Here is a 16,183-nt window from a genome sequence, read left to right as displayed (position 1 = left end):
AGAGATAAGAGGAGGGAAGAAAATGAGCATTTTGCTAATGAAATTTAAGGGAAAGGTGTGAATTGAGAAGGTCTCAAAGAGAACTGACAATTGGATGGATAAGAGTAAAGGGTTTGGAAGAAAGGAAAAGCAAACCAATCCTGAGACCCTAAACCATTGTGTAATTTGCACCACTTTAAATAAAGTGTATGCTTTAAAGAGCAAATTTCAGCTATTTCTTTTTACCAAAATAATAATAATAATAATAATAATAATAATAATAATAATAATTGTCTTTACTTACTGTCAAAAGTAAGTATGAAAACCAAGAAAAATTAAATAAATTCAGTCATGCTCTTCTCTTTTATAGTCTTTCTCTGGCTAGCAAGGACCTCACACAAAATGTAGTTTGTTTGATTTATTTCAGAGACTCAAGATGGGAAAAATAGCTTAAGGTAATTTTTCAAGCTTAATTTAGTTCATTTAATATTTAATGACTTAATGGAGCAGTCTGCACGTCCTAAGTGTGTCAAAGAATAGAAATGGAATTTGAAAAAGAACTCAAAACTTACAAAAAGTATCTTGATTTTTTAGACTAATTAACCATTATAAGTAATTCTGCAGAAGCTTCTGATTTTTTTTAAACAGGAATACAGTTGTGCTTTTTATGCAGTACTGTTCCATAAAATTAACCTGGCCCACTTGACTGCTGATGTACACACATTTATACATTCACTTATCTAACAGGTATGTATTTAATGATGAAAGACTACGTGGAAAGCACATGAATCTGTGCAATTTGCAAGGTCTACCCTCAATCAGTCATTGAACACTCTACTGACATATCTTCCTAAATTTGAGAGTTAAAATAGGCATAGAAGTAATTATGAGACAGTGCAAATGGTGACCAAAGATACATTTTTCATCATGGTATGGAAGTATAACAGGAAGACAGATTTATCCTGATACAGAAAAGTGAGAAAATTTTGCTAATAAAAGTCAAGGATTTCATGTGCAGGTTTCTACAAGAGTCAGTCAAGTAATCTATGAGTTGGGCCTGCAAGAAATACTTTATTTTATACTTTATTGTAAGAATATCATAATACAAGCATGAATACACACACACACACACACATAATGTTGTGGTATTCATATAGATATATGTACCTATGTACCAGCTGTGACTTGGCTTCAGTGGTGGGCTCAGTGGATAAACATGGATGTTGTGAAGAGCTTAAGCCCCATCTAAGGGACAGAGCTGCTACCCTGTGTCACCACCTATAGGAACGATGGTCTATTATTGTCAAACTTCTAATTTTTTGGAAAATATTTGAACCCAGGAGTTTTTATATGAAATCTCATGATTCCCTATTGTTGGCATATGACTACATTTTAAAAATACACTATGTTTGCTAATATAATGAGGGCCTACACGAAGCAAATCTTTAGGACAAGTTGTAACCCATGAAGCAAGTAATGGTTGAGCGGCAGTAGAGGAAAAGATATTTTCACGTGTGCGAATATGTAGGTGGAAGGAAAGCTAAAAAGAAAGACAAGGAGGCACAAAGTAGGACATTGAGACAGGGAATATATACAAGTTTTGGCTTAGCTGATATATAACTTATGTGAAGGAGAACAGTAGAAAATATATTGATAATTCAGCATATACAAAATCATAAAGAGCAAAAGTTATTTGCATTCTATTCCACAAATAGTAAGGAACAATGGTCATCCTATGGGAGAAACACGACGCAGGAAATTCAAGTAGACAAAACATGGTGCCAATCACAACCGTCCCAACAAAGTCCAACTGACTTTTCAGACACATGGTGACTTTTAACCTTTATTCATCAATTTACCTAGTAGACTTATTATAAAGTGGATTTAAAGCAAGTATCTATCCTTCACATACTAGTGACAATTATATCTGGAGATAGCCTCATTTAGATATAAAATAAAAGAACAGTCTCCCATAAGGTATTTTTCTACTGATTACTGTGTCAACCTGAATGGCCTATTCCTCAACCAAATTTACTTTATTTTAAAATATTTATTTATAAAGCGAATTTGATAATATTGAATAGACATCTATGGGACAATTCCCGAAGACACTGCTTCTAAATTGCTTCCTTTGATGCCAGTTTATATAGACAATATGACGATTATCTTCTTTGTTCACCACCCTCCTCCGTAAGATAGATTATCTGCTAGGAAAATAAACATTTTCTCTTCAAATCAACTAACCTTTCATGTTGACATCCCTAATCTTGTTTGCATAAATAATTTAACTGATGGAATAAGTGAATTTCAGAGAATGATGTGGAAGAAATCTCTCATATTTTATTGGGAACTATTTTTCTGCCCAAAGATCTTTTGGAATTCCATTTTTATTGCCATGAGACATAGCCTTCCTTTTCCATTTTTATGGAGGGTAGAATAAATTAGAACTGATGTGTACATTTCACGTTGGAACACTTTCATTTTTCAGTTTAACAAAGACTTAAATCTGCCTTCCTTGGTTAGTCAAGAGGCATGAAAAATGGAATATTCAAGATTATACCCTGGGCTTTAGGCAACTTAAGTATTTTATGAAATATCTATCACCTACAAAAAAACTTAAGTGTAACACTTCCTTTGGGAGGCCCTAAGTTTAGTTGTTATGCCAATGAATGAGGCTAGATCAGGAGAAATAGATATCCCTCATGACTTTGATAACGGTGGCTGCAGAAGCAGAGATCCTGATTGACAACCAGGAGGCTTGCTTTTCCCACATCTGTAATCCTATAATAACATCTGGAGGCCAGGCTTCATTTCCATTGAGAATTAATCATTTTTTCTCAAATGCTCTATTTAATCAAAAGCTTAAACACCTGATGAAGACTTCTTAGAAACAGCTCAAAATTTTCAGATTCTTGGGCATTGATCCTCACCAACATATTTTGACTTATTTGACATATTTTAGGCTTCCACCTGCATGGATTTAAGACTATAGATTGCTCACTATATGTCTGACCAAAACAATCTTCCACTATTTCCAAAGTGAAGAGTAAAGGCCAATTAGTTAATAGAACATTGTGTCTAAGATTTATGACATTTTCCCCTACATCGAAGTAGAGGTCTAAATTCCTTAATCAATATTTTTCATAAGCAGATATAGTACATCTTTTATCACCCTGAAAATATGTGTCAAGTACATATATACACATACATATATGCATATATAAGCATACCCACAAATATTTATAAATATATGTGTGTGTGTGTGTGTGTGTGTGTGTGTGTGTGTGTGTTTAACATGTCTTTTTCTTGAATTCTGTGAATAGAACCAAAGGTGAGTTAAACTACAAGAGTTCAGCATAGATACTTTATTTCTGATGCTTACACACAACTTGTTTTTATTATCACTGAGGGAATGAGGGTGAATAAAAATGATTTCCTGTGAGATAAAAAAAAGTATGTGCATGAAATGGATCTGTCCTTTCATACCTTCACCTGTTCAACTGTATCATAATGACAGAGCATATTTATTTATTTATTTATTTATTTAGAGACAGGGTCTCAACCTGTCCAGCAGGCTGGAGTGCAATGGTGTGATCTTGGTTCACTGCAGCCTCCACCTCCTAAGATCGAGTGATACTCCCACATCAGCCTCCTGAGTAGCTGGGACTACAGGCACACACCATCACACCCAGCTATATTTTAATTTTTTTAAATTTTTTATATAGACAATGTTTCAACATGTTGCTCAGGCTGGTCTCGAACTCCTAGGCTCATGCCATCCACCTGCTTCAGGCTTCCAAAATGCTGGGACTGCAGGCGCCCAGCCAACAAACAGTTTTCAAATTCTTGCAAAGATACTGCAATTGCCTCCTTTTGTCCACTTGTATTGCATTCCAGTCTATTCTCATCACCATATGCAGGATATTTCTTTGTAAAATTAATACAAATACGGCTCTTTGAATGGCTAAAACCTTTCAATGGATTTCCATGGGTCTTCAGGGCAAAGCTAAATGGCTTAGTGGGAACTTCTTTAGCTGGCCTTTGGTCTGCTTTATAGATTTGTCCTACCTTTTCTAAAATTATACAAATTACACTGAAATACTTACTTCCCTGCAATCCAACCAATACTTTTAACTTTCTAGAGTAGTTCCTATCACGCACAAAAAACTCCCCTAGAAGGGATTTTACCTGATAATTTCTACCTATATTCTATAATTGGCTCAGATCTCATCTTCTTTAAGAAGGTCTCACCCTGACAATCCAGGTTAAATTAGGTGTTTCTATTTGCAACTCCTTGATTATAATGTATGGATCAAATATATACTGATAAAAGATCCAAATGCATGCTACTCTATGGTTCTACCACAGAAACAATAGAGACAAGATTCTTCTTATAACTAAGATCCTATTGGGTGAATGGGCAATGACAATGGCAAAATGTCTCTAATGTCAACAATTTCTGGTAAAGATAACTTTAACATTCCAATATTAAACTTCTATGAAGGAGGTTAATTTTTATGGGTAAAAATTTCATACATTATGCTAATTTATGTTATATTTGTATACAAAAGTGTTTAGTACTCATTTGTTCTAGCTAATTCATTGCTCAAGTTCTGATATCCCATGTATTAATGATATCATTCTACTGTAATAGAGATGTAATAGAGATATTAAATAGATATTATTCTATTATAATATTATGAGAGTTGATTTCCAATTTTCAGGACTGAAAGCATCATGGCCAAGCTTTCTGTTGAAATTTGAGACTTGATCACTCAATCATTTGTGTTCTAAAATAATCTCAAAATTGTTTTTAAAAAATAATTAGGCCTACCTGAAGATAAATAGAAGGTTCACAGAGGGAGACATTCATATTTAAGTGTGGGTTGGGTACCTGTGATTTTACTAAATGATTTTATTAATGATGTCTTTATTCATATATCTGATTTTTGCCTTAAATTATTCTGGATCCAGAAGTAATTCATTTTTATTCAAACTGCTTGGGCTATCACTGTGATTATTATTTGTTAATAATTTAAACAGCTTATGGTTGAGTCTAAGAGATGTGAGATGTTTGCACCCAAACAAAGCATCATGTGGCACACAAAGAAGTAGAAGCTAATAAAACAATGTTGGAGTTTGCAGAATTTGGTCTTCATTTTAAGCACCATTTGCATTCAACTTTTAGTAAGCTGAGAAAAAAAAAAAAATGCCATCATCCATATAGGTACACTGAAATGTGTAAAAGATGTGAGAAATTAAGGCAATCATTCATTCATTCATTCATTCATTCAACAAATAGTTATTTGGCTCTTCCTAAGAGCTGGCCCCATTTAAGTTTCCATGTGCTTTAAGCCACTTTAGATGAAATTGGAAAGGGATAGAGGAGTATAAAGAGTTCGTGCTGAATTTTTTAAAAATAAGATTATTAAAATTTGTATAAGTTCTATCTCTTAACTTTTTAAAACTTCAGTGTAGTCTCTTGAGTCCTGGCCAAACTGCTTAGATTATTCTTTTTTTTTTTTTTTTTTTTTTCTTTCTTTTATTCTGGTGTGGAAGTATTCAGTGACAGTCTTTAATAAAAAATTCTGGATATTTCACTTTCTGCCTAAAAAATCTCATTTCTTCATTATTTCTTTTTCCAACAAGCCTGGATAGTCGAATTTTTTTTCTTAACATGTTGGCAACTGCTAACATTTATTGAGTGCTTAGCATCTGCTAAGCACTAAGTAGTTTTAAAATGGTATCTCTTTTCATTCTCTTTAGAACAAACCTATGAAGTTGGCACTATTATTTTCCTAATTTGTTAAATAGACAAATTAACTCACATTAGTAAGTGAATTAAAACTATGCTGAAAAGTAACGTAGAGACCTAGAGTCAAGTCCAGGTCTGACTGTGTCTTCCTGATCTACGCGTTCTGTTAATGAAAATGCTATACTGTGTCTTAAAATAAGTATCCTATTCCATCAGCAACACACAATACCTAGTTCCAGGTGTAGCAAACTAATAGCTGTTCTTTAGCATGCAGTAACACTTCATTTCCCAGAAAAGGTCATGGACTGAGTGTTAGTCAACGGAATATAAGTGGAAGTAAATGTTGCCATTTCTAAGCTAAGACTTTAAAGAAGTTAGTGTGCATTCCTTTGACTGAATCCAGACAGAGGCTCTAGGACACAAAAGCCAAAGGACACAACTATGAATATTTGGAAACCTTAACGGATGTAGAGAAAGTTAATTCCTGCCTGATGCATGAGTATAATATAAACATCTATCACTTGGAAGACATTTGTGATTGTATTTATTTGCAACCAATAACTATTCTACCTAACACATCAAGAGTTCTTATTAAAATATTTTTCATTATTTATTTCCTATTTCTTATCATAATCTAAATTTGTGAGAAAGTCTTCGTATCTTAGGATGATTTAGGCATATAGTCTTGATTTCTCTCTCTTTATATCTTATGGTCACCTTATCAATTTTCCATGAATTGTTTCAAATGCTTTGTGAAATGAGACAATAAAAGAAAAAAGAAAGAGAGAGCAAGGGAGAGGAAGAAAAGAAAGGAGAGAGGGGGGAAAGACTAAAGGGTGAGAAAAAAAGGGAAGAGGAGCAATGAAAGAGGAAGGAGGAAAATGGGTTAGGAACAATGAGATCCTATGAGGGTATAACTGAGGAACATAAGAAATATTATATTTAGCCAACCTGAACCCCATTCCAACCCCTTCCTCTTAGTCTCTCTCTACTGTAGGGCCATAGATGTGAAATATTTCCTTACTCATGCTCTTTCTTAGCTGCCATTTCAGGAAGCAGTGAGTCATTAGCAGGAATCTGCTAGGTTTTTTTCTGGGAAAGATTTAGCACTTAGGATGAAAGAAACAGATGAAGCTGCCCTGCTGCTTCTCCCTTCTTCCTTCTCTCTGCCTTAAATAGAAATGAGATTTCTGGATTTGAGACAAATATCTTGTGACTGTGATGGAAAAAGTCCGGGAAACCTCTAAGGAAACTTGGGAGAGGGCACTCAGACATAACTGAGTTGCTGAGTGCACCCCAGCAGCCCCCTGCCTCAAGTCTTTCGTAGTGAGAAAAAGAAATCTGTATTTTTCATCCAAGGTTAACATCGTTTCTTGTAGCTAAAAACGTTCATCTTTGATTCAGAAATATAAAAAGAAAGACAGACCCTGAAAGGATGAAAAAAATAAGAGATTGGTTAAAAAGGTCAAGAACAGAAAAGCTGAGTGTACTGGTCCAGAAAGATGGTGGCATGATGATACAGTAGAGACATCTTGTGGGTGACACAAATCTCGTTGGAGCATATTGATCCCAAGGTACATATAGGACATCCAGATGTAGTGGGAAGATGCAGGCTATTTCCTATTGTATGAGTAGCCTGGAGTCTGCACTTGACAGTGATAGCTGAATTATGGCAGTGGTTAAGAATCACTAGAGATAGTAATACCGGGGACAATCAGAAATATCTACAATTAGTGGGTGTAGGAAATAAGTTCCTAGTAGAAACAAGTAATAGAGTATGAAAAATATAGAAACATGGAAGTAAGGAAGAGCTCCAAAAAGATGGGTTGGCACACCTTTATCTTCAAAGAGACATCTTCAAACTGATGTCTCTTGCCACATGATGGCCCTCCCTTGTGATTGAGCTCTCTAATCTGTTTTCCTTGGCTTCCCCCACTTGCTACAATCTCAGGCCTCCTCAGTTAAGAAAAGCCTCAGTATATTAAATTAATTGTGTGAATCAAAGTCATACTATCAATTGTTCTTTTTATTAATTAGTTTTCTTCCTTGATGATCACTGAAAATCTTGTATTTTCTCTCTCCTTCAAAATCAATTTCTATACCACCTACAATCAAATTAGGAAAAGAAAGATAACCATATAGAAAAATGGGCAAGACACTTGAACAAGCATTTCATAAGATATACAGAAAGATATACAGAAAGCCAATAAATATTGGAAGATTCTCAATCTTATCAATAATCACGGAATTGCAAAATAAAACTGCCATGCATTACCACTGCAAACTACTTAGAACAACTAAAATTATAAAGAGTGAAAATAGTAACTATTGGTGAGGCTTTAGTGAAACATTCTAATACATGCTAGTAGAAGAACAAGTTTTTGAAGGATTGGCATTATTGATTAGAAATATACAAATACCTTATGGTCCAGGAATTCTACTTCTAAGTATATACTTAACAGAAAAGTGTATGAATGTGTACTCCCCCAAAATGTATGTGAATATTTAGAGGAGCATGGATTATTATATTAATAGTTCTCAATTGAAAATAAAATCCAAATATCTACCCCCAATAAAATGGAAAAAAAATTGTGATCTATTTCATACTATGTAAAAATACACTGAAATAAAAACAAAAACAAACAAAAGTACTGCTAGATATCGCATGAATGAATCTCACACATATAAAAGTCAGCACACAAGTCAAACACAAAACAAAGTTTATAAAAGATGAGCATCTAAAATCCCAAATTCAGAAATCTGAAAGGCTCCAAAATCCAAAACTTTTTGAACACTGACAGAATGCTCAAAGAATAAAAATTTCATTGGAGCACTTGAGATTTCCAGATTTGGTGTGTTCAAGCAGTAAGTATAATGTAAATATTCCAAAATCCAAAAATATCCAAAACACTTCTAGTCCTAAGTATCTCAGGTAAGAAATACTCAACCTGCATATGCCTTCGTATAACGTTCAAAACTAGACAAAATAATGCATTTATATAAAGTTCAAAATGGACAAAGCTGACTATGTGGTTAGAAGTCAGGGGAATTGTAAATTTGAAAGGGGGATGCTATGGTCTAAATGTTGGTCTCCCCAGACCCCAATTTTATATGTTACAACCTTATACCCAATGTGACAGTATTAGGAGGTCAGGGCTTTGGAAGTGATTAAGTCATGATGAAGTGATTCCTCATGAATGGAATTAGTCCCTTTGTATTAGAGGCTCTAGACAGCTCCCTTAGCCTTTCTGCCATGTGAGGAAGGGCAAAGCAACAAGGCATCATCTGTGAAACAAATAGCAGCCCTAAGCAGACACCAAGTCTGCTGGCATCTTGATCTTGCACTTCCCAGCCTACAGAACTGTGAGCAATATATTTATGTTGTGTTTACATTACCCAGTTTAACGTATTTTGTTAGAGCAGCCCAAGGGGACAGAGACCGAAGGTAACAGGTACTATTTGGAAGAAGACACAATTGAGGATTCTGAGTGTTGGAAATACTTTTTTTCTTGGTAGGGGTGATGATTATAAGGCCTCAGAATCACCCATGAAGCTATTTGCTTATGATTCATGCTGTTTTTGGTACACATACATTTCTTAAATTAAAATATTTATCACGATTTCTGTTTCTTCTTCCTTATACATGACTATGAAGATTTTACTTCAGAATCTCCTGATTGACTCTCATTGCTCCATCCCACCATCATTTTGTATTCCCACCATGCTTTATTTCTGAAAACTTGTTTTTGCCTCACATGTCCAAATCTACCAGTGACCATGTTATGCTCTTTGTTCCTAGAATTTCCTATCTCTTTCTTGATTGACACCTTTAATTTCTTCTCTGCCTCTCTCTTCAGCTTTATTCATAGATGACTAGACCACCCAAGAGACCTATCGAAGTCTACATTTCAAAGAACTTTGCCTCACCTCGGTTGATAGTAGGAGGAACTGTATAGGAAGAGGGTAAAAATTTGTTAGAATAATCTTGATAATGGATAAATCTACATCTGCTATATCCCCATTTTATTCCCATAGTATTGATTGCTTCTTCATAGTCACATTTAAAACTGCTCATTCCTACCTTCATTTATTTGACTGAGAGTTCCATGAGACTAACTTGGTAGACATTTATTATATTTTTTAAGTTAAAGAAAGCCTGCAAAACATTGAACAAATTTAGCAATCAAAGTACTTAAGTATGAGATTTACATATAAAACCTAAAGTAAACAAATTTATTTTGTGTTTCAATGGGAAACAAAAGAAAGTGTCTATCTCAACCACTTTATAATGTCCTATTAATTGAGAAGAGTATAAAGGTAAGGAAACCATCATTTAATGGCAGAATGTGTGCCAATCCATTTGGTGTTTTATATTCATCATTCTCACACTGAATGTATAAGGTGGGTGCTGTTATGTTAAATTAGCACTTTTAAAGAGAGAGATGCAGAGAAGTCAAGTAACTTGCTTAAGATCATGTAACAATTAAATGACCTAGCCAAGATTTGAACCTCGGATTGTGTGATCGAAAACTCATGGTGTTTCTTCTGTATCTTCCTATCTTATATCTAGGAAGGTTAACGAGACATACATGTATACTAAGGAAGCAGGGACTGCTGATTACTTGCATAACATTTTAAAATATGATTTTCTATTGGCCTCCCTTTATTTTGGTGCTTAACATTTAATATCTAAATTAAGAAGACATTATCTTTATATCTTTCGTAACGCACCACTTTCAGAGTTATCCATCAAACCAGTTGGAAGTCGTTGTTAGAAATTCCTAGAGACTGCTGATAACAGTGCTAAATATCTTTTCATTAGTTCCATTCATTAGCTTCAATAACTGAATATATTAACTAGACCTCACACGTATATTAATCCCATAACTTATTAATGCTCAGAATAAAATTCAATTGTTACATTTTTAAATACATGACTTGATTGCTGAATGAAATAGAAGTGCTATTTAAGGATTTTAAACACAAATTGTGACTGTTGAATGTTGCCTCTTTAATTTTTTTTCAAATAAATACTAAAACCACTTTTTACAAACACTTATATACAAAGAGACACGACTTCAAAACAATTTAACTGTGATTTAGTAGTGGGTAGGAAAAAAATAAAGCTCTCGTTACAAGCAGTATAAAAATTTTTTAAGAGTCTTAGGAATAAAATGGCCTCCTTAAAGTAACTTGTATAAAATTTGATCTACTGATAAAATTTAATTCTGCACTTCTTCTTTAGATACTCAGTGTTAAGTGAAAACTGATTTATATTTAGAATGAGTTATGACAAAGTACCAGTTGAATTTTTAACAGACCTAGCATGTAGTTCCTATCCTAAGTATTTTGTCTGCTTCCTGCTGACTGACCAGCTGAGTACCAATGGCATCACCTGCAGCTTGCCTGGCCTGTTGACTAGAGGCAAATGCATAGAGCAGCTGCTACTAAGGAGGTGAGACCACAGAAGTGCCAAAAAAAAAAAAAAAAAAAAAAAAAGCAGTTTAAATAGAGATGCCTAAAGCAAAAAAAAAAAAGCAAAAAAGAATACAGATTTTCTTTTAAATGTAAGGCTTACTCGTTTTTTGTTGTGTTTTTTTTTTTGTTTGTTTGTTTGTTTTTTTTGAGACGGAGTCTTGCTCCATTGCCCAGGTTGGAGTACAGGGGCGCAATCTCGGCTCACTGCAACTTCCGCCTCCTGGGTTCAAGCGACTCTTCTGCCTCAGCTTCCCAAATAGCTGGGATTACAGGCACCCACCACCATGCCCGGTTAATTTTTGTATTTTTAGTAGAGGCAGGGTTTCACTATTTTGGTCAGGCTGGTCTCGAACTCCTGATCTTGTGATCTGCCCACCTTAGCCTCCCGAGGTTCTGGGATTACAGGTATGAGCCACCGTACCCCACCCTAGGCTTACTCTTTTTTTTTTTAACTATTGAAATAGTTTTACTCAGACACAAGCTAAAGCACTTCACAAGTCACGCAATTAGAACACTCTTAAGTAGAGTGATGTTTGGAGTAAAGTGGGAAGAAGTAAATGGTGTGCATACCTTCGCTTGTCCAGCTTTTGTGATGGCAGGAATATTAAAGTGCTGTCCAGTGTAAAAATGTACCCCACTGAACAGGATCACTGCAATTGAGTCTCCTTCCTTCTCAATTACTTCAAGGATATCCTCTATTCTTAAGGTTTCTTCCCCCTAAATCAAGTTAGGCACAAGTTAGGTCATATCAATAATAATAAATTTGTAATTTCATATTGCCAATCTAAATTTCACTGTGAGCTCTTTTGCATTAGAAGATTTTTTTTTTCAGATTAAGGCTCTTTAAAAATCTGACATAGAAGCAGCGTTTAAGCATAATTTTTATTATTAGGAAATGATAATTAAAAAGTAAAAAGTGGTTTTTAAAGTGAAAGTCTGCAAAAGCCTAATTGTTTGATTTATTCTCTAGTTTTTAAAAATTAATTTGTAACATTTCCACAGCTATAAGTTGTTTTCTCCTTATTCCTGACTAATAAAACACCATAAAGTGCAAGAAGTCTATTATATAGCAAAATAAATGATCAGAAATTGGTATTGTATTTATCAGTCTAATATCCTGTTATTTTTTCCAAAAACATGCCAGGTACGGTGACTCACGCCTGTAATCCCAGCACTTAGGGATGTCAAGGTGGGCAGATCACTTGAGGTAAGGAGTTCGAGACCAGCTTGGCCAACATGGTGAAACCCAGTCTTTATTAAAAATACAAAAATTATCTGGGTGTGGTTGTGCATGCCTGTAATCCCAGCTACTTGGGTGGCTGAGGCATCTACCCAGTAAGTTTTCTTTTCTTTTTTTTTTTTTGAGATGGAGCTTCACTTTTGTTGCCCAGGCTGGAGTGCAAAGGCGTGATCTTGACTCACCACAACCTCCACCTCCTGGGTTCAAGTGATTCTCCTGCCTCAGCCTTCCAAGTAGCTGGGATTATAGGCCTGTGCCACCACATCCGGCTAATTTTGTATTTTTAGTACAGATGGGGTTTCTCCGTGTTGGTCAGGCTGGTCTTGAACTCCCGACCTCAGGTGATCTGCCCACCTCAACCTCCCAAAGTGCTGGGATTACAGGCGTGAGACACTGCACCCGGCCATGAATTTTCTCCAGTGCTGTCTGACATGATTTTGAGGTCAATGCATCATTAATTACATTAATATTTGGGGGAAGCTCATTAAGATATCATCCTATAGTTTACTTTTAATTTTTAATTATTTTGGTATTTGCCAATTACTCTGCTCATGTTAAGAGAGTACGTGTGTGTGTGAGTGTGTATGTGTGTGGGTGTGTAATACACTCTCTACTAGAAGAAACTAGGAATTTGTTTACAAAATGGGCATCAATAAAAATCGGTATCCCAATATTAACTGGATTGTTATTAAAATCTCTGAATTATTAAGTGAAGTATACTTTATATAAATAAAAGAATTTCACTAATTGTAAGTAAAATTAATAACCTGGCAATCCAAAACTCTTTATTCTTAAAATAATCTATATGGTTTACCCACTATAATTTCCAATAAAGTGGTAAGGAAAATATTATAGATACTAATACTTAATTTATATCTTAAAAAATCAGTATTAAGCACATAAGAAATATATTTCTCGATGACAGGATACGGCCCTCTCTCATGTTGATGTGTTCTAGGTAATGCTCAACAGTGGTCCCAAGATTATGAGTAACTCATGAAACTCCACAATATTTTGGTCACTTATGTCATTATTAGCAGCTATATTCATTTTTGCTAGAAACTAACAATTTATATCCTCTCAATTTATATCCTCTCGGGCGAGAAATTTTTATTCCATTAATTTATTGCATGTTGGCATATGGAAGTGAACAGAGTATATCTTTAATCTATTCAAAGTAATTCTGGGTTGAAAGAAGTAATTGTTCAGACAATGACTTAGCGGCCTGGGATCCTCTTATGTGAAACCCAAAATTTATTCTGTATGATTCACCTAGTGACAAATTACACAAGTTGCAGGGTTTACATGTCAAAGTCTGTGCAGCTGAGCCTTGTATCTCTATTAATGTAAAGTACACATTTAGGTCTTAGGTCAAGCCTGATTAGATACATGCTTTTGTTATCTGTTTAAATATAAAGGAGTCTCAGAGAATAAAGTAACTTTCCCAAAGTCACATACCCAGTAAACTGGAGCGTCTGAGACTTCACTGGAAATATTAGCCAGGCTGTAAATCCCAAACTCTTCCCATTATACCACATCCCTTTCTTCACTATCCTACTCTAAACACAAAGAAAATGTCTGATACTTAGAATAAGAGGGGACATGAAAGATAGTCACGATTCCATTTCAACAAATAATTCTGGTCTTTAGCAAGATTTTAATGGCACCCATGGGCACGACATTTGAAATTGAAAATGATATAGTGAATTTGTCACCCTTTTCCCATCCCATTGAAGAATATGGCAGACTCCAGTGGTATTAACAGAAAAATAGTTTGCTTGCCATTTGGCTAGCCCTTGAAAAATGAAAATAAATACACATCTGAGTTACTCTATTTTAAGTAAAATGATCTAAGTAACAGAAGTATGGGTCCTTCATGCTTTCCTGAAAGTTCCATTAAAATAATGAAGATTTTAATAAACTTTTGAGGAAAATGAATAAAATATCAATACTAAACAAGGCATGATGAATATTTCTTTCTTTCTCATATACCTCTCTTGGCTTTATCATCCGCATACTTTCTTCAATGTTAAGTCCGTGAAGTTGTAGTTGTGACTCAATAGCATACTAAAAAGGAAAGATGATTTATTTATCAAATCAAGCTGAGAGCACAGAAGTACACTGAAATAACAAAGTAAAAATAAAGGCATATTACTATATTAAATCCAAGGTGAAGGTTAAAACACCTAAACAAAATACACAACAGAGAAGAACCACTTAATAAAATTCACATATAGAATTCTGAAAACAGAGGGATCTTCTTGATTTAACAAATTATAAGAGATTTTAGAATAAGAAATTAAATAATCTAAGTCAAAGTCAGAATTTGCAAAATAAGCAAAGTGAATAGTAGCGACTTGTTATGCTTGAACCTAGGATATAGAAATGGCTTACCCTAGGAAGAGTAAGTTAGCTAAAAAAAGGCATTAAGAAGTTTACTTCATAAAGAGTATCAGACATGTATGCAGATAAGCCACCACACCAACATGGAATATTTTGCAGATATTAGGATTTTGATCCATTTTAGTAAGATATTAGGGTTTTATTCCTTTTGACATAATTACTTGCCCTGAAATTACAAGGGCTAGAATAATAGCAATAATACAGAGAAATAAAGTTTCTCTAACACCAAAACTAAAATATAAAATGTACTTTTGAAATTTATTTATTATTTACTTTATAAAGACGAGTTCTCACTATGTTGCCCAGGTTTGTCTCAAACTGCTGGACTCAAGTGTTCCTCCTGCTTTGGTTTCCTGAAGTGTTGACATTGCAGGCATGAGCCGCTGTGCCTAGACTTACAATGTACTTTTATTTGTGTTTATGTCTGAAACCATTAAATTTCTTATCAAGAACAAACATCTCATCCAGTAAGAAACTACCAAATTTCTTATCAAGTAAAGTAATGTGACTTTTTTTTAGTAAATCACAAGAAATATTTTTAATCTCTAATAAATAATATTTCGATAATAATGGGCCAACATGCTAGCATGATATGAAAAGAAACTGGACAAATAAAAGTTTATATTCCTATTCTATTTAGCTAAAGGGTTAAGCACTGGGGTTTGTATTGATTTGATTTCATAAAATAAAACAGCAACAAGAATTAATAAAACATTTATAACTGCACTTGATTTAGACCAGTGGTTTGCTCAGTGTCTTTAAAAAGACTAATAAATCAATGTTCCTATTCTCTTCCCTTAACAGGTGTTTTACTTTAACACAAGAAATAAAGCTATAATCTATTTAAAAAATCTAAATCAAAAGCCTTTGACAGATCTTTTTATTGTAAGATTGCTTGGAAAAGCTTAGTGAGTAAACATTCAAGTCAGGCAAATGATACGCTGCTCTAGGAAGAGTAGAAAGAACAGAAATATAATTTGAAGAAGTCCTTACATGATCAGAAGGGAAGGCTTTGGCTTCTAGAAGAATTTTGTATCGTTTTGGCGTAGGCTTAAAAAATGATAACTGCAATAAAATGGATTTATTGAGAAAGCATTAATGAACAATTTATACATTTGTTCATTTTACGCCACACTTTCATTTTATAATCTCCAGTATTTTAAAGACATTAATTAACTCAACATCTTAAGTGTTTGTCAGGGCTACCTTTTCAATTAGCCTGTTTCCAGTGAATTGCAAAGAGAAAGAAGATATTGGCTCAATTTGCTTAACTGAAACAGTAAACTCGGGGAAAAATGTGAATGAGATAACAAATCCTCAAACTTTAC

General features: G+C 34.3%; 1 protein-coding gene across 4 annotated transcripts in view; it reads right to left on the bottom strand.

The window, feature by feature from the left end:
• The window catches only part of KYNU (kynureninase), a 296,464-nt gene that overhangs the window by 74,324 nt on the left and 205,957 nt on the right, over window positions 1-16,183 (bottom strand). For all 4 annotated transcript variants that reach the window (XM_025405226.1, XM_025405224.1, XM_025405227.1 and 1 more), the window contains 3 exons: window positions 15,849-15,920; window positions 14,445-14,519; window positions 11,783-11,929 (listed from right to left, as the gene is read on the bottom strand). In XM_025405226.1, coding sequence (XP_025261011.1) covers window positions 11,783-11,929; window positions 14,445-14,519; window positions 15,849-15,920 — 294 coding nt within the window. The remainder of the gene's footprint in view (window positions 1-11,782; window positions 11,930-14,444; window positions 14,520-15,848; window positions 15,921-16,183) is intronic.

Source organism: Theropithecus gelada, chromosome 12 (assembly GCF_003255815.1).
Source record: "Theropithecus gelada isolate Dixy chromosome 12, Tgel_1.0, whole genome shotgun sequence".
Lineage (NCBI taxonomy): Eukaryota > Metazoa > Chordata > Mammalia > Primates > Cercopithecidae > Theropithecus > Theropithecus gelada.
This window is presented reverse-complemented; position numbering and strand designations above follow the sequence as displayed.